This window comes from Microcebus murinus, chromosome X (assembly GCF_040939455.1).
Source record: "Microcebus murinus isolate Inina chromosome X, M.murinus_Inina_mat1.0, whole genome shotgun sequence".
NCBI lineage: Eukaryota > Metazoa > Chordata > Mammalia > Primates > Cheirogaleidae > Microcebus > Microcebus murinus.
In genome coordinates, this window is record NC_134136.1 from 127,454,952 (window position 1) to 127,474,270 (window position 19,319).

Below are 19,319 nucleotides of genomic sequence, written 5' to 3' on the forward strand. Positions count from 1 at the left end.
CCCAGCACAGTAAGTATTGTCTAGAAATGGTGATAGCTTACATCCTTTTAATAAATTCCTAATCCCAGGAAAAAAGAAAACAATTTTTTCAATATTCAATATGATTATATACATATATATACGTATCTTTTAGGAGGTTAAGAAAAGTCCTTTCTATTCTAATTTTCTAAGCATTGTTTTTAAATAAGCAGGTTCTGAATTTTGTCCAATTCTTTTTCAATTCCAATTGAGGTGATCATGTAATTTTTTTCTCCTGTAACTAGATCAAGTGTTCTAATTATATTGATTGAATTTTTTAAGCCCTTATTGAATTTTTTCTGCTTTTCCATCAAGGATGGGCTGGACTGAACTAGAAGCTGGGACATCTGATTACCTAGAGGGTTGCATGAGCCCCCTGGGAAGACCCACTGGTGCAGTTCCCTTTTCAGAGCTGTGTCTTCTGAGATTCCTCAGAACTTCTCCAAGCTCTAGTCTTTATGATGCCTTCTTCCCTCTCTCCCTCCATTTCTTCCTTCCTTCCACCAGCATGAATGCGGTGCTCTCCGGGAGCCAGGCCAGTGCCGTGTAGGGATGCAGTGCCTAACCACGCAGACACTGATGCCTACCCTCAGGCAGCACACACTCTAGTGCAGGGGTGCTGACAAGAAGGTGGTGTAGTCTGGACACAGGTTCACCCCAGGACCGTGGAAACTTGAAAAGAAGCTGTAGACAGAGAATAAGCCTGGGCATGCTCATCAGGGAGAAGTTGGAGTGCCAGGCCACCCTGAAGGGCAGCAGCTGAAGGCCTGCAGGCTTGGTCCGTCACAAATGTCTGTCTGTTAAAGGGCTGATGGTGGTGAGGCATTTGGTGTGGCTTGGGACAAGATGAGCTGCAGCTGTCCATGGCAAGCCAGAAAACAATTTCCTCTTGGAAGCTGGAGGGGAAAGCCTGCAGCTCAGCAGAGAAGCCTTGCTGTCACCCTTACCTTTGTTAGTACACATTAGATGCCAGCCTTACTTTTGTGACTCAGGCACAATGTATCTTATTTCTCTAGCTACTTTTAAGACTTTCCTATTATCAATGGATTTGGGCAATTCGATAATAATGGCCTTGGTGTAGTTTTCTTCAGGTTTGATGTTGTCCCGCAGCTCACTGATGCTTTTTTTTTTTTTTTTTAACTGCTTCTCTTTTCTCTCTGTGCTTCATTTTGGATGGTGTTATTGTGTTGTCTGTAAATTCACTAATCTCATCTGCAAATCTGAACCTCTGTTAATCCCATATAATGTATTTTTCATCTCAAAAATTGTAGTTTTCATCTTTAGAAGTTTGACGTGGATGTTTTTATATATTCCATACTCCTGCTTAACTTTTTGTATATGTGAAATACAGTGGTATTTACTGTTTTAATTTCCTTTTCTGCTACTTCTTTATCTGTCTATTTTGGGTTTATGTCAATGGATAGGTTGTTTCCTCTTCATTGTGGAGAAATTATTTGCATACCTGGTAATTTTTCAGTGGATGTCAAACATTGTGAATTTTACCTTGTTGGGTGCTGGATATTTTTGTATTTCTAAAAACATTCTTGAGCCTTGTTCTGGGATGCAGTTAAGTTACTTGGAAAGAGTTTGGATACTTTCGAGTCTTGCTTTCAAGATTTTTCAGTAGGACTGGAACCATGCTCAGTCTAAGGACTAACTATTCCTCACTGCTGAGGCAAGCCCCTCTGGTTACTTTACTCAATACCCAACGAATGATTAGGTTTTCCAGTCTGGCTGGTGGCATCAGGCATTATTCGAGGCCCTGAGTGAGAGCTGAAAGCTGTAATGTGTAATTTGGGGGAATGCTTCTATCCTTAGCCGGGGATAGCTTCCTCACTGATGTGTGCTGGCAAGTACTCAGCCGGATACTTGAGAGGTCTCCAGAGCTCTGTTCTGCAAATTCTAACTGCTTTGGACTCCTGGGATTCTCTGCTGTCTCTGAAACCATGGGAACCCATCAGGCTCCACTTGCATTTCCCATCTCTGTGCTCTGGCCTGGAAACTCTCACAAGGGAGTGACCTGGGGCAATCATAGGGCTTACCTCATTTGTTTCCTGTCTCTTAGGGACGACTGCCCTTTGTTGCCTAATGTTTAGAGTCTTGAAAAATGTTGTGTCATATATTTTTCTGAGCTTGGTTATTTCATTCTGGAGGGCGTATCTCATCACTGTTACCTCATCTTGGCCTATAGGAGAAGTGTCATATGTTTCTTTAAAAACAACTAACTGAGATAGCAGGGACCTGAGCTGAGCAATGGAAATAGAGAGAGGGGGAATAAAGTTCAGGGACCATTACAGACTATTCATTTAAAACTTATTTGGTGAGTACCTACCATATGCTGAGCATTGAGAAAAGGTGGTATCCTATATGAATATGGTGATGGTAGAGAAAGTGAGAAGTGATTGGATACAGGGGGTATTTTGAAGGTACAGCCCACATGAATTGCATATGTGGAGAGTGCACAGGTATGAAAGAAAAAGGAAACAAGGATGATGTTCAGGTTTTTGAGTTGAGTAACTGGGACAGTGGCATTGCCTTAACTGAGATGCAGATGAGTATGGGAGGATATGGTTTGGAGGAGAAGACCAAGAGCTTAGTTTTGGACATATTGAGCCTGAAATGTATATTCAAAATCCAAGTGGTTATCCAGAGGTAAACTGGAGTTTGGGGGAGAGGTCAGACTGGTGTTAGAAATTTTCAAGTCATAAGCACACAGGAGATTGGAGGAGGAAGTGCTGAAGAAAGAAAAGACACTGGGTCTATTGAAGGACTGAGTTTGGGACACTCCAATCTTTAGAGATGGGGATGAGGAGGAGGCTTCTTCAAAGCACCCTGAGAAGAAGTGACCAGTGAGGTAGGAGGAGAACAAGGGGTGTATAACACATTAGCTCAGGGAGGGAGTGATAAGCTCTGTCAGATGCTTCTGAGAAATAGAATGGAATGTGAACAGAGAAGTGACTCTTAGGATGAATTGTGATCCTGGCTGTCTTCCCTTTTAGTTTGGGAGCAGTGCTGAAATCAGAGATGTCTAGACTCCTCTCTCTATCCTCAGCACCCATCACAGGACCTGGCACACAATCAGTGTCTTGGCCATGTGCATGGGATAGCCAAGTGAATTCATAGGCTGTACACTGGAAATTCTAGTCTTGGCTATGTGACTAACTTGTCAGTTTTTTCTGACCTTAACATCTCTAGCCATACTCTGAAGGAATTGTCCTCAAAATGCTTTCAACCAGAAGTCAAGAGACTCTATAAAGTGTTGAGCTGACAACTCAACTTGTGGATAAGGAGAAAAGCAGCCCAGAAGTACACTGTGACTGAACTTGGGCTTTTTATAGAATCATCATACCTTGCTCTGGTGGAAAGGCATCCTCCCTGTGGATTCCAGTGTTCATCTAGGATCCCCTGCCCATCTCCATTCTCTTTGGTAACTACATGGTCTGCTGTCTTCCTTGCCAACCCTAGTGTCATTGTCATAATTTTTTGGTATCCCCTGTCCATCCCTGGAGCAGCTATTGCAAACCTTCTGGCCTCCTGCAAAGTCTGCATGTGCTCTGAAGCTGTGACCCCCCTCCTGTTTCCCAAAGCTGGGGTCTGCAGAGCAAATCCTTTCACTTGTCCCTCATTGTCCTCTACACCCACCTCAAATGTCTATCACCTGCTTCCCTCTTGGCCTGCCGCTCAGTCGCCATCACCCCTGCCATGTTCTTCCTCTGGTACATGAACCCACTCATCACAGCCATCCTTCTTGGGCTCCAGCCTCTACTAGAGCTTCTCATGGGCACACATATTTTCATTATCTACTGAATCCCTTCTCAAAACCTTGAAACTTGCTTTCTTATCTTGTTGATGTAGAATAACAATAGCAACACAGAGAAACTGTCCCAACCCCACATCCTCCTCCAGCTCCCACTCTATCTCTCTGCTTTCTCTCTCAGTGAGCCTTCTAGAAGGAGTTAGTTACATGCCCTATCTCTTGCCTGTCACCTCCTACTCCTCACTCTGAAACCCTGTTGAACACACTGTCTTTCCTACCACTCCTCATGCTGCTCCTGACAAGGTCACCAGCTGTCTTCCTGGGGAAACAAGTGTCAGGCTCTCCAGGCTGCCCTTACCTTCCTGACTTGGGCTCCCTTCCCAAACCCTTCCTTGCCTGAGACTCCCTCCACAAAGTTCTCACACCCCTCACTCGGCCCTTGGGCTATCTGCCAGGGATGCAGCTCTTCAGAGCTGTACCCTCAGCCCTCTTCAATGCTCTCATGGTACCGGGTGGGCTCATCTCCCTGAAAGCCTCAACTCCAATGTAAACACTGACAGTGTCTACGTGCCCCTCAGTCCAGACCCCAGTGGGTGCCGGGCTGGCCAGAGTTGGCTGAAAGTGGGCCTAGAGTGCCATGGCGGAGGCTTGAGACAAGGCCAGGGCCTTGGGGGTGGAGGGCAATGGTTGGACAAGCCTTTGGCACTCTGCGAGGGGCATCAATGAACTCAGGACAGAGGCTTCTTGGATGTGATGCAGGAAAGAAGGCATTATGGTTGACAACCAGGTTTCCTGCTTAAGTGACAGGGAAGAGGGCAGGCCCCTTTCTGAGGTGTGTAAATAGGAGGAGAAGCCGATTTGTAGGTGAAGGTGTCAAGCTTGGTTTTAGCTGTGTTGGGTTTGAGGGTTTGGAGTATCTCAAAGATGTCCAGAAGGCAGTTGAGATACAGGTGGGGAGCTTGGGAGAGGCACCTGGGCTAGGAACTTGATTTGGGACATGGTGCTGACTAGAGCCTTGGGACTGGATGAGGTTTCTTGGACAGGGTGTGGACATGAGAACCACCAGCCTAAGTGCCGCATTCTGGGCAAGCAGCCTGAGGGGCAGATGCGATGAAGGGGAGAGTGTGTGATGGAGCAGCAGTGCGGGCAGCCAGGCTGAGGGAAGGGTGTGTTCCGGGCAGAGTAGGAGCAGGGCTCATGGCTGGGGGAATGAGAGGCATAAACTTGTGATGTGGCCCATTAGCTTCAATACTCCCTTCTTCAGGAGGCCAGCCCTGAAACTGATCAGTGTGAATGGCCCCAGCTTTGTTTGCATTGCCTGGAAATTTCTGTCTCCATGGTCTGATGCCTCCAGGGTCCAAGCAGGGACTCAGAGATGCTGGTTCCTTTCCCTCAGGTGCCCTCATTAGCATCCTACTGCCATCGTCCCACAGAGAGCACCAGGTGAGCAGCTCTGAGGCTGCTTGACGTGTCTGCCATCACCATGGCGACAGCTTCAGAAGCTGGAACAAGATGGACAGGGCGGGCTCTGGAACAGCTTCAGGGCTGTGCACCCAGCAGTAGGCAATCTGGGGTTGTGCTGACCAGCCCTGGTGGGGCATGCTGACCAGCCCTAGAAGGGAGATCTGCCTCAGTGTCTCTAACCACAGCCTCTCTGATTGTGGCAAGAAAGGGACACCATGGGACACAATCTCCTGTCTCTCTTAGAGATTGTTATCTCCTGGCCTATTCCTTTTCAGTCTGTTTTGTGCACAACTCTTAACTGTTGGAGTTCTCCGCAGCTCTGTCCTGGCCCCTCACTCTGTCCCCTCTTCCCCTGTGATCCCACTCACTTGCCACTTGCTCTCCCTTGCTTCCCACGCCCCGCCCATCTCTGAGTCCCACCCGTTCTCCTTCCTAAATAGTTCCGCACCCTTGCCCTCCCTCAAAACAAAACAAAACACACACACACAGACCGTTTCAACCATCTTCCTGTGTCCTTGTTTTGCAGACATCTGGCATATGCTCAGGTTGCTCCCTATCCCCGCCCCGCCCAGCCCTCTGGTCCTGGTCACCGGAGACTACCCCAGAACTCATACTCCTCAGCTGGGAGGGATGCTGCCCTGGGCCAGGTACACACATCTCCTCTCACAGGCCCTGGGTTTGGCAGGGGCTGGTTTAGAGGTGCTCAGCTGCTTAAGCATGTGCCAGATGTCTGCAAAGCCTGGGTGCTGGAAGATGGGTTAAACAGTTTGTGTTTGTTTTGTTTGGTTTTAGCTTTGACAGTCCATATGGCAAAAAAAAAAAAAAAAAAAAAATCCACTGGGGTAAAAGAAAAAAAACCCCACATTTTATAATTTAACGCTGTTTCCATTTTCAATTACTTATCAGGGTGGCAGAAGTACCATGATTTTTCTTGGTACTTGGAGCCTGGTACTTGGGTGATGCTGAATCCCACTGCCATGCACAGCCAGATCAGCACCTGAGGGTGCTGAAGCTTGCCAGGTGGGCCCAGGTTCGAGCCCACCTTGCCTAGTTGTATCTGTCCTGCCCTCTGTGAGTGTCAGGTTTCTGTGTGACCTTCTTCTTGGACCTCTCCCTGGCAGGTAAGGGTCCTGATCGTACATGGAGGATGACCCAAAAATCCAGCGGTGTAAAGAGCTCCCCAGCCAATAACCACAACCATCATGCACCCCCTGCCATTAAGGCCAATGGCAAAGATGACCGCAGGACCGGCAGCAGGTGGGTCCACTGAGGCTGTATGGTATTGAGAATGGCCCAGAGTCTGCTACCTCTTCCCAGCTCTGCCTCCTTGTCACAGATTAAGCCATCCTTGGCTCTAGGACAACCTCTAAGAGGATCATGGGATTTCTAGGCATGTGCCAGGAGGGGAGACATGGCATACCCAGAGAACCCTGGATCAACTCTGCTCTTTCCTCTGCAGGCCACAGTCTGCGACTGATGATGACACCTCCTCGGAACTGCAGAGGCTGGCAGACATGGATGCCCCACAGCAGGGTCGAGGTGGCTTCCGTAGGTGGGTCCTACCACTGCCCTGTTGCTCCCCAACTCTTGCACATGGGGCCTGTCAGGATGGCTACTGTGGCTCTATTCCTCTCAGTCCCACTTAGCCTGTCCTCTGAGAACTTCAAGGAGCACTGTCAGTCCCAGCCAAACTCAACTCTTCTTGCTCCTGATGCCTGAGCAGCCGCTAAGGCTCCTGGGAGGAGAGCTTGTAGTGGCCAGTCATACTTGGCTGTCTCTGCACTGGGGGAGGTATCCTTCCCAGCAGAGGGGCCTAGGAAGAGGGCCCGAGGTCTCCATTCCAGAGTCACAGGCGCCATGAGAAAATTAGGAAGCCTGAGGCAGGCTTCATTCCTGGCTGATCGTGCCTTAACACAGCCTGCATCCTGCCCTGAAGGCCTCCTGTTTGCTCTACACCATCAACTGAGATGACACCTCCCATAGGAGCCTTTACATGACACCTCTCCCTTTGGGCTGCATTCAGGGTCATGCCTAAGCCCCAGCCCTCTGCCCTCAGTGCTGGCCTCTGTCTCAGCTCTTAGCGCATGGGGACTCATGGCCTGGCAGTGTTTCCAGGTTTCCCTGCCCATCTTCTGTCTCCCTCAAGAGACTGAACAGAGGGTCTCCGCTGGGCTTATGTTCCTTCTCTCTCACCTCTAGGATTGTCCGCCTGGTGAGGGTCGTCAGAGAGTGGGCCAACAAGAATTTCCGAGAGGAAGAACCTAGGCCTGACTCGTTCCTTGAGCGTTTCCGTGGGCCTGAGCTCCAGACTGTGACGACACAGCAAGGGGATGGCAAAGATGACAAGGACAGCGAGGGCAAGGGCACCAAGTACAGTTGTCCAGCCTGTGGGGTGAAAAGGCCCCCAAGCGTGCAATGGGATGGCTCAGTGGAGTTTCTAATGTCACTGCTGGGGCGGACCAGGGGCTATTTGGAGCCCTATAATACTGGGGAAGGTGATGGGAGGGGTGACCTGCTGTGTTTTCAACCCTAGCACATTTGGATTGTCCCCATCACAGCCTCTCCAACATTCAGTGCCTACTTGCCATGGGATTCTCCAGTGGCTTTTCTCCCGTTAGCTGCCCCTTGCCAGATGCCCTCTTGCTTTTCCCAAATGTGGTCCAGCTGCAGCAGTCAGGGAATGCCAAGGGGGTGCGCCCACAGAGCACTCTGGAGGGCACGTCCTTCCTAGCTCCCTCTGATATGGGAGGAAGTGGGTCTTGAAGAGGCCATGTGGGGAAGTGGAGGAGGAGGCAGTGCAGAGGGGGCTGTTGGGCAAGGCCCAGATGATAGAGTAAGAGAATGTGGGGAGGGCAGACAAGGCAAAGCTGGAGGGTCTGTCCTTTGAGGAATGAGTAGGCGACTGCAAATGTCTGGCCAAACTGACATTCCTCACCTCTGGCCGGTGGAGGAAAAGAACCTTTGCTAAAGCAGGTGTCAGCATGTGGGAAAGTAATTTGGAGGCCAGAAATGGAGTTGGGGGCGGATAGGAAGTTCACTTGCCTGGAGTTCCTCCGTGTCCTCACTACTGCCCTATGGGGATCCCTTCCCAGGCCTGTTCCTACTGAAAGCTCTGTCCCTGGCATGCCCTTTAGAGCACACAGGAGCCAATGGGCCTATCTAGGGTCAGAATGGGCAGAGGGGTGTCTCTCACCCATCTGAGCTCCAGTCAGAGGCCTGGGACCAGCTTGTGGGTCCCTGAACAACCCACCCTCACCCCACACATCCTCTTAGGCAGTGCTTTCTCTGGGACACTTGTCCTCCAGGGTCTGGGATGCTGCCACACGTGTGTGGGGGGGAACTGATCCCTAAGCCTGACCTCTGTCTGTCTCCTCAGGAAGAAGTTTGAATTATTTGTTTTGGACCCAGCTGGGGACTGGTATTACCGCTGGCTGTTTTTCATCGCCATGCCTGTCCTCTACAATTGGTGCTTGCTTGTGGCCAGGTGAGCAGGCAGGGCCTGGGAGGGAGTGGCCAAAGCAGCCTAGTACACAGGCCCTTGGGTTGAGAGCACACCAGTCCCAGCTGTTGATATAGAGTTTACACCAACTCAGCCCTCCTTCCCTGGCTGCCAACGACACCTCCATCCACCCTATTAGCCCCAAACCTCCCCCAATTTAATGTGAAACCATGGCTGCTAAAAAGTGGGATTTGATTATGCCACTCTCTCATAAACCTGTCAATGGCTCCCCATTGCCCACAGGATGAAGTTCAAGCCCTGAGCATGGCCTTCAAGGTCCTCTGGACCTGGCCTTCTCTCTCTCTCTCCACCTTCTGGACATACCCCACCCCCACACTCACTACTCTTGGATCAAAACATGCTGCTTCCTTAAGAGAAAGTTCCCTTTCCCCATATTCAACACATGGAGAATCTTCCCCCAGCAGGCTCAGTTCAAAAGCCACTCTCTACAAGCAGCTTTGCCTGACAGCATCCCCAACTCTACTCCAGCCCCACCTCAGTCATTCATTCAGCAAGGGTTTGACTGAGAATCTGTTAGGCACTGGGGAAGATGTGGTGAAAAGAGTGCTAATGTGCTGGGGGCTGTGGGAGAGTCTCTGTGGGAATGGAAGGAGGCTGGAATTTGATTCTAAACGTGACTGAGTAGTCAGCATTAATCGCTCCTCCCTTTGACCGTACACTCACTGGACCTATGTTGAAGTCAGCTAAAATAAGGTTTTGATTGTAGAAGAAAGCAAAGTAAATTCAATTTAATTTGGACTCGATGATCTTTTCTCTCACTTGACACCATAACAACTATCATCCCGACTCTGCCCTCTCCCTAGGCCCCTCCCCACTTCATCGCCAAATCCTGTCCATTCCTCCTAAGAAGCTCCTGCAGCCTCCAAACTTTCTCTGTTCCTACTACACCCTCTCTTACCTGGATTGGCCAGTGCTGTGTGTTGGGTGGTCAATAGGTGTATGCTGAGGAGATGAGCATGGAGATGATTCAGTTGTGCACTGTAGTTTGTTCTTCCAATGACTTATTCATTCATTTAACCACACTCACGGAGCACTCCAATCCTTGGGCCCTGAGCTAGCCATGGGGCATGAGTAATAACTAAGAGGAGATCTCTGCCTTCCTGGAGCTGACAGTCCAGTGGGCAAGACAAAAAAGTAATGGTCAGTGGTGATGTCTATGTAATGATAAAGGGCAGGGTAGAAGTTCCTTGTCAGTGTCTCCTTGGCACCAAGCTGGCTGTGACTCAACAGTGCCCCTGGTGGCCATCCCAAGCCCTGTATACAGTGGCCACTCAGTTTGGGGCCTCCAGAGGGCGTTGGCTGGCTTTGAGGGTGAAGCACAGCCCTGTCCTTCTACAGAGCTTGCTTCAATGACCTACAGAAAGGCTACTACCTGGTATGGCTGGTGCTGGACTACTTCTCCGATGTGGTCTACGTTGCAGACCTTGTCATCCGATTGCGCACAGGTCAGTGAGCAACTGGAATGAGCAGGCAGTAGCATAACCCATAAGTCCAAAGGCCTGAGTCCACATTTTCAGGAAGCCCACTGGATGAGATGTTGGACTCAACTGCTTGGCTGAGACCCTGGTAGGTGACTGGCCTTCTTTAAACCTCATGATCCCACATGCTTAGAGAGATTTGGATCTGGGGGTTGTCTCTTAGGGTCCTTCTGACCAGCCCTGCTATATGAGCTCTAGCCTTCCTTGGGAAGGAGGGTTGAGTGGGCATTTCTTTCCTTGATGAGCATTAGTGTACAGAGAGAGACAGGTCTGAGGGCAGAGGTGATGTGCTGGCTTGCATCTCTACTAGGTTTCCTGGAGCAGGGGCTGCTGGTCAAAGATCCCAAGAAACTGCGGGACAACTACATCCACACATTGCAGTTCAAGTTGGATGTGGCTTCCATCATCCCCACAGACCTGATCTATTTTGCTGTGGGAATCCATAGCCCCGAGGTGCGCTTCAACCGTCTGCTACACTTTGCCCGAATGTTTGAATTCTTTGATCGCACTGAGACACGCACCAGCTACCCCAACATTTTCCGCATCAGCAACCTGGTCTTCTACATCTTGGTCATCATCCACTGGAATGCCTGCATCTATTACGCCATCTCCAAGTCCATAGGCTTTGGGGTTGACACCTGGGTTTATCCCAATATCACTGACCCTGAATATGGCTACCTGGCTAGGGAATACATCTACTGCCTTTACTGGTCCACGCTGACCCTCACCACTATTGGGGAGACACCACCTCCTGTAAAGGATGAAGAGTTCCTATTTGTCATCTTTGACTTTCTGATTGGTGTCCTCATCTTTGCCACCATTGTGGGAAATGTGGGCTCCATGATCTCCAACATGAATGCCACCCGGGCAGAGTTTCAGGCCAAGATCGACGCCGTCAAACACTACATGCAGTTCCACAAGGTCAGCAAAGAGATGGAAGCCAAGGTCATTAAGTGGTTTGACTACTTGTGGACTAATAAGAAGACCGTGGATGAGCGGGAAGTTCTCAAGAACTTGCCAGCCAAGCTCAGGGCTGAGATAGCTATCAACGTCCACCTGTCCACACTCAAGAAAGTGCGCATCTTCCATGACTGTGAGGCTGGCCTGCTGGTGGAGCTGGTGCTGAAACTCCGTCCTCAGGTCTTTAGCCCCGGGGATTACATTTGCCGCAAAGGGGACATTGGCAAGGAGATGTACATAATTAAAGAGGGCAAGTTGGCAGTGGTGGCTGATGATGGTGTCACTCAGTATGCCCTGCTCTCGGCTGGGAGCTGCTTTGGGGAGATCAGTATCCTTAACATTAAGGGCAGCAAAATGGGCAATAGACGCACAGCCAATATCCGCAGCCTGGGCTACTCAGACCTCTTCTGCTTGTCCAAGGATGATCTTATGGAAGCTGTGACTGAGTACCCAGATGCCAAGAAGGTCTTGGAGGAGAGGGGTCGGGAGATTCTGATGAAGGAGGGGCTGTTGGACGAGAACGAGGTGGCAACCAGCATGGAGGTGGATGTGCAGGAGAAGCTGGAGCAGCTGGAGACCAACATGGAAACCTTGTACACGCGCTTTGGCCGCCTGCTGGCTGAGTACACCGGGGCCCAGCAGAAGCTCAAGCAGCGCATCACGGTCCTGGAGACCAAGATGAAGAACAATGAGGATGACTACCTGTCAGATGGGATGAACAGCCCCGAGCCAGCTGCTGAGGAGAAGCCATAAGGGCTGGGGCCCAACAGCCTCTCCAGTCTTGACCTTCACCCCAGGAGCTAGAAGAGCTGTATAGATCTCCAGGTTTCTGTGCATTACTGTCATGTCCCCTGAATGCTTCCCAAAGCCTCTCTGACATTTAGGAGTCCCTCTCCAAGTCTGGCTAAAAGCCAAGCTTGTGTACAGTGCAGACTGTGTTGGGCTGGCTTCAGCCTGCCCAAGTGTGAGGAAGGAAGATAGGAGCAGCTGGACTGTCTTCCAGTGTCCTGTCCTGGGACTGGAGGCCTGGACAACCATCTGCTCAGAAGAATTGCATCTGCAGATCCATGTGCACCCTGCCACAGCAATCCCTGCCATCTGACTCCTTTGCACTTAGCCACTCCCTACTTGGTTATGGCCCCTACTTTTTCTAGCATATGTTCTGAATGCCCCCATTCATCTGCATATATAGGTAGTTTGAGCACTGGCTACAGACATTTAGTCCTGGGACCCAGTGTTTGTCTCCCAAGGCAGGCTAAGATGTGTGATGGTGGAGGGGGGTGGGTAGGAAGGTGGTCACTCAGGGCTGTCCCTCCCTGTCAGACACTCAAACTTCTGCTCTACCAGCCAGGAGTGGGGTCTCAGCTTCTCTGGGCCCGGGAGATGGGGATGCTCCTGGCTTCTGGTCCATTCTGGGGCAGGGCAACTAGCAATCCTCCTAGAGAAAGTGGTGGCTGGGTAGCTCTGGCCATTACTCCTCTATGCAGAGCATCTCTGAAGAGACTCTGATGGCTGCTGGTGGGCAGGAGACTCCTCAAGTTAACATAGGCATTAGAGACACCTACACGTTAATAAATTCCTTTGAACTATCTATGGTTAGTGCGGAACTCTGCTATTCACATTCTATCCCTCCCTCCATTAATCCCTTTCTCTTCCCCATACAGTTGTCCCTCGATGTCCCCAGGGGATTGGTTCCAGGACCCCCTGTGGATACCAAAATCTGTGGCTGCTGAAGTCTCTGATATAAAATGGTGTAGCATTTGCATATAACCTGCACGTCCTCCTGCATACTTTAAATCATCTCTAGATCACTTTAATACCTAATACAATGTGAATGCTATGTAAATAGTTGTTATACTATATTGCGTTTTATTTGTATTTTTTATTGTTGTATTATTTTTTATTTTTTTTTACGGAATATTTTCACCCTGCAGTTTATTGAACCCAAGGATGTGAAAACTGAGGATATGAAGGGCCTACTGCATACATGGGTGTACAAACATCTCTTTGAGATCTTATTTTCAATTTCTTAGGTAAATACCCAGAAGTGGGATTGTTGAATCATATGGTAGTTCTATTTTTAAATTTCTGAGGAATCTCCACACTGATTTCCACAGTGGCTGCACCATTTTACATTTCCACCAACAGTGCACAAGGGTTCCAATTTCTCCACATCCTCACCAACACTTGATATTTTCTGTTTTTTGTCGCCCCCCCAACCCCATTCAGAAATATTTCCAACTGAAATACACTGCCATATTCCCATGCCTGCCTAAACCCTGTAATCTTCAGGACTTAGCTCAGGCACCACCTCACCAGGGAAGGCTCCCTTGCCTACAACTGTTTCCCCACTAGGCAGTCAATCACCCCCTCTCAAGGCTCCCACAGTGCTCACGAGCTTCTCTGTTCTGGCCCTTACACTGTGTGGTCAGTTTTGATGGATCTGGTTGCCCCTCCAGACTATGATCTCTTCGAGGGAAAGGCCAAGACAGTCTCCATCTCTGGTCTGTTTGCAGCCTCAGTGACATATCTGGCAGAAAGGAGATATTCAGAGAATATTTATTCATTGCAGGAGTAAGTGAACACAGGAATGAATAAATGAATGAATGAACAAACAAACAGAACTGACCCAAACTCCTATGTTTCCACCTGCTAGCAGCTGTGCCTTTACAGAAACATTGGTTCTTCTGCCTGGGGACTTGGGGAGGATGCCCTGGACCAGCAGGCACTTGAGCAGACATTACAAGATGGTCAGGAGCCTGAAAGCAAATTAGCAGGCAAGACAATCTAAATGCAAACTCAGATGCCTTCCTGTGAGTGCGCACCACTTACTTATTTATTGTGGTAAAATACAAATAACATTTACCACTGTAACCATTTTAAGTGTACTGTTCAATAGCATTAAGTATACTCACGTTGTCCTGAAACCAATTTTTAGAGTTTTTTCATCTTGCAAAATGAAAACTATCACCATTAAAAAACTCCCCATTCTTCCCTCCCTCCAGCCCTCAGCATTCTACTGTATTTCTATGAATTTGACTAGTCTACGTATCTCACCTACATGGAATCACACAGTATTTTTCCTTTGTGCCTGGCTTATTCCACTTAGCTTAGTATTTTCAAGATTCATCCATGTTGTATCATGTATCAGAATTTCCTTCATTTTTTGAGTCCGAATAGTGTTCCATTACACGGCCAGACCACATTTCGTTTATCCATTTGTCTATCGATGAACACTTGGGTTATTTCTACCATTTGGCATTTGTGAATATTTCTGCTATAAACATGGGTGTGCAAATATCTCTTTGAGACATTGTTTTCATTTCCTTTGGATATATACCCAGTAGTGGAATTGCTAGATCCTATGGTAGGTCTATTTTTAATTTTTTGAGGGACCTTGATTCTCTTTTCTACAGTGATGATACCAATTTACATTCCCAGCAACAGTGCACCAAGGCTTCAATGTCTCCACATCCTTACCAACATTCGTTATTTTCTGTTTGTGGACAGTAGCCATCCTCATGGGTGTGAGGTGATATTTCATTGTGATTTTGATTTGCATTTATCTAATGAGTCATGATTTTGAGCATATTTTCACATGCTTGTTGGACATTTGTATATCTTCTTTGGAGAAATGTCTATTCAAGTTCTTTGGTCATTTTCTGATCAGGTTGCTAAGTTGTAGAAGTTCTTTATATATTCTGGAATATTAACCCTTTATCAGATACGATTTGCAAATATTTTCCTCCTTTCCCTAGGTTGCCTTTTCACTCTATTGATTGTGTCCTTTGATGTGCAGTTTTAAATTTTGCTGTCATCCAATTTATCTATTTTTGCTTTTGTTGCCTGTGCTTTTGGTATCACCATTCATTTTTATGTGAATTCATTTTTCTAGCCAGACTTCTTTTAAATTTGGTGTAATTTCTTGGCTTTTTCTGTACCTTACAGTAATAAATCTTAACCAGGAGAAGACTCACCTGGAGGTCCTGGTCCTTGAGAGTGGCAGCAATAGGCAGATAGCGTTCACGATGGGACAGATCTTTGTGTCTACTCTCCCTTTGGGCACTGGGCTGGAAGAAAAGGCTCTAAGTCCCTCCTGCCAATAGGAGAAGAAGTATTTGAAGACCCAACCCACTGCTTGCCAAGATGCTCTTTACTAAGGCTGTACTGAGAATTTCAGTTTTCATCAAGTGTTGGAACCTGGGTGAGGTGTTACTTTTGCAGCTTTGAAATGGTACTGTGGCCAGAGGCAGGGGATGACTGCAATACAATTTTTTGTCTTGGTTTTAGCAAGAAATTTGGAGTGTTTCTCCCTGGAGTCTGGTTCACCTTCAGTTTAGCCCCAACAGCTGCCCAATTTCCAGCCCACAGCATGGGATGGACATTGTGTCTTGAATCTGGTTGTCCCCAGGGCAAAGCAGGTGGCTCTTCTGGATCACATGGGCAGCCTACTGGTTGAAGCTGAGACTTTAGGGCTCAGCTCCCACTCTCTCCAGCTTCCCTTTCCCCAGATGGGGTCCAATCTCCCACAACTTTTTGCTGTGCCTCAACTGTTTATGTTCTCTTAAGCTTTCAGGGCTTTTCTCATGCTCTTCCCTCTGCCTGGATCATCATTTTCTGCCTTTTCCTCCTTTGAGATCAGGTCCACAGGTCCCATCTCTGAGCCCCACTATAGCTTTCTATGAGACATTCATTGTACACTGATCTGCAAGTGTCTGTTTAGCAATTAATCTCTTCTTTTCAGCCAAACACAGTTTATTCATTGAGAAAAGTATGAAGGAACGGCATAAGAATATCTGTGCAGCTTGTCCGTGTGTGTGTGAGTGTGCTCCTGTGTCTGTCTCTGGCCAGCCCCCACCTACCCCACCTCGGGTTGCTCTCTCTGCAAGAGCATGACTTTCTCCTGTCTGTCACTGGCCCTCGCCCCCACCTCTCTCCTGTAGCTGGCTGCAATGTAAGAACTGAAGTACAATTTCCATTATGTGTTGTATTTATTCAACACAGCCTGATGTTCCCTGCTCTTAATGTAAAAATGTTTAAATTGTACTGTTTTTATATTTTCCTGTGAAAATACTCATTGAAGGTAAATTGCTCTATTTGAATATAGCCATCAGTTTGCTTTTCTCTGCACTGGTGACCTTCTATGGAAAACAAAGCCCCTGCTCCAGCCCACCACTCCTCCTCCCCTTTCTATCTGACCCTTGGTGGCCCCTGCCTGATTTGCAGACTGCTGCCCCCACCTGGCCCAGCCTGAGTCCCAGTCTCAGAAGCATTTATCTGTTCCTGGCCTGGAGCTTAAAGCTAGTTTGATCACTAGTCCTCTCCCTTGAGGGGAGGCCAAGGCAGAAGGTCTACCTCTTCTGTTTAGTCTGGGAACAAGGAAGCTTCCAATGCACAGAGATGGGGAATCCGACCACCAGAGGGCGCACAGACCTCAGGAAAGGGTGGTAGGCTCTACCGTGCAACCTCCCCCAACACCAAGCAGAAGACTGAGCAGGGCCCGCTGAAGGAGTTAGGTAGCTGTCCCCAGGGCCTCGCACAGTTGTTGGACCAGGTCTTTCTCTCACAATGTTCTGCTGTGGTCCCTTTGAATGCCTTCAGAGGTTCCTGGGTGTCGAGACCAGTCCCCTAGTCCAAGTCTGCATGCTAGGTACAGACTCTGCTGGAGGTTGGGGAAGGAGGGAGTGTCAGGGTTGAATTGCAAGGGAACTTGGACACCATGGTTATCAGTACTATTTTAATGTACATTCAGAAAAGAAATGCTAATAGTATGCAAATCCCTTGATGCTGTAGACAAGATTGCTTGGCATGGATCTAAAGAAAACAATCAACTTATTTAAAGTAGATTTAAGGAAAATGTTGTAAATCATTGTTCTGATGGCACATGAAGGCAGCACACAGATGACAGTGTATATATGTCCCAGTGTCCACTGACACCACCATGGTATTTCACAAGTAACATCCCCACAACCACCCTCTTGGTTGCTCTTCTTGCAAACCTGCTCACCTTCCCCATGTTGGAAATGGCCTATCTGTCCTTCTCCTTGCTCAGGCCAACCCTGAAAGTCATCCTGGACTCCTCTCTGCCAGGAAAGTCATCCTGGACTCTTCATCTGCCACATCCAGTCGGCCAGGACATGGCCTGTGCTTTGCTTTCACAGCACAGTTAGAACAGTGCTCCCTGCCCTTCTTCACTGTGCACCCTGGGCCAGGTCACCACCGGCTCTCTTCTGGACAGCTGCAGCTGCCCTCTGCAAGCCATTCTCCACCAGGCCTGTGTGGAAAGTCGCATCTCATCGCTCCTCTGCTTACAACTTGTCCTTGGCCTCCAGACTCAGGCTGTGGTCTCCAGGTTTTGCCTGTGCGGCTCCCACCAGGGTCTCCGGCTGCTTTCTTTCCTCTGCTTCTCCTGCCCCAGGCCTTCTGGTCTCCCTCCTCTCAGTTCCAGCTTCTTCCTGCCTCTTCCTCTGGGCCTGGTGGTGGCAGTGATGGGCTTCTTGTCATCAGGACTCCACAGTGCAAGGCACCCCAGCCCCTCAGCCATGCTCCATCTCACCACCCTGTCCGGTTTGCCTTACACACATATCAGCTTCTGCAATCACCTTGTTTATTCGTGTCTGTTTCCCCCATTAGAATGTTGGCACCCTGAGGTAGACATTTCTGCTGGTTCCCTACTGTGTCCTCAGCACCTAGAGCAGCTGCTGGCATATCATAGTGTTCTTTAAATGCTGAATGGTGGGGACTCCTTGGGAGCTGGCTTTCTCCCCTCTCTCTGACGGATTAGACCCCACATGCTCTGCCCATCCTCATAGCCCTGCAGGGTGTGCTGCAGCCACACACAACTCCTTGGTGTTCCATAACTCACCCGGAGGCATCCCACAGGTTTACACTTACACCTCTGCCTACAACATTCCTCTTATCCTTCAAAGTCATCTCTAATGTCACCTCCCTCCTGAAGCCTTCTTTGATCCCCTACAAGCAAGTGTATAGTCTCTGTCCCCAGGATTCATCTGTATTTGTGTGACATTCATCCTGTCCGCCTGTAGCTAAAGTTACTTTTGGGGAAAGTGTGTGTGTGTGTGTGTGTGTGTGTGTGTGTGTGTGTGTGTGTGTGTGTGGACTTGGTCCCTAGAAGGCTCTGCTGAAGACAGAACTCCCCAAGCTGAACAGGTAGCTGAGGTAACAGGCATGGGGTGCCATCTGCTCCCAGTGGGAGGAATGGTGTGCCATATGGGCTGTGGGTTCAGTTGCAGGTCACCTTCCTCCTGGCAGGGTTTTGCTTCTCTCTGAAGCAGACATTTCCCTGTAAGGATAATCTAGTCCTGATTTAGGGCCCAACACCAAACCAACTCTAGCTTGGGGAGGGTGATGAAGATATATTTCTACATAAAAGGTTTGCTAAGCACAGGTCCAGAAGGGGCTCAGTGCTGTGGATGGGACCAAGGCCATGCTTCTGGAGAGCTGGGAGGAATACTGGCCTGGGAGCCAGGAATCTAAACTGGGTTCTGCTCCACTCCCACTTGGAAATTTCTACTCCTGGAAACCCAGGACATAGCACAGTAGGGCAGTTGGAGAAGAGTGCATTATGTTTGTATCCAATAGAATCATCTTTCCTTGGTTTCTCCAGGTTTGGTGAGGCTCTGTGGTTTCCTGACATTTTTGACCTGGCTGTATACTCACATGACTCCAACTGGGCAGGATTAGGTGGGTCTTTCTGAGCAAGCTGCTGTTTTGCCTTCTGAGGACAGATTTGTTTCTGGATTTTAAAGGATACAGAGGAGCTTGCTGTGCAAGCAGGATGGGGTGCCAGAGTCCCAGAAGCCAGCTGAGCAAGAATGTTGAAAAGCAAGGCCAAAGGCCTCAGAGTGTGGCCTCCTAGGAGGGGTGCAGTGGAGCATGAACCCAACTCTCTTGGGCTCCACAGATACTGGAGTTAACTTGGCCTCACTGGTTGAACTCAACAAATTACTTTCCCTTTTGGGCTCAGTTTCCCACCTACTTTAAGACAGGAGTTTCTCAGGCTTTTTTTTTAGCCCTCCTAGGGCACAGGCAGACGATAGATTTGTCTTATCCTAACTCATACCCTTGCATCACTCAAGTTTGTTTTAGTGCTAACTTCCAG

At 48.7% G+C, this 19,319-nt stretch overlaps 1 protein-coding gene across 1 annotated transcript; it reads left to right on the forward strand.

The window, feature by feature from the left end:
* The first annotated feature begins 6,365 nt into the window (after window positions 1–6,365).
* On the forward strand, window positions 6,366–12,609 carry CNGA2 (cyclic nucleotide gated channel subunit alpha 2). The gene is made up of 6 exons (XM_012735916.2): window positions 6,366–6,496; window positions 6,699–6,791; window positions 7,439–7,609; window positions 8,616–8,723; window positions 10,098–10,204; window positions 10,548–12,609. Exons 1-6 carry the CDS (start codon window positions 6,387–6,389, stop codon window positions 11,948–11,950), a joined length of 1,992 nt encoding a protein of 663 aa, XP_012591370.1. The 5' UTR covers window positions 6,366–6,386; the 3' UTR covers window positions 11,951–12,609.
* Window positions 12,610–19,319: the final 6,710 nt, after the last annotated feature.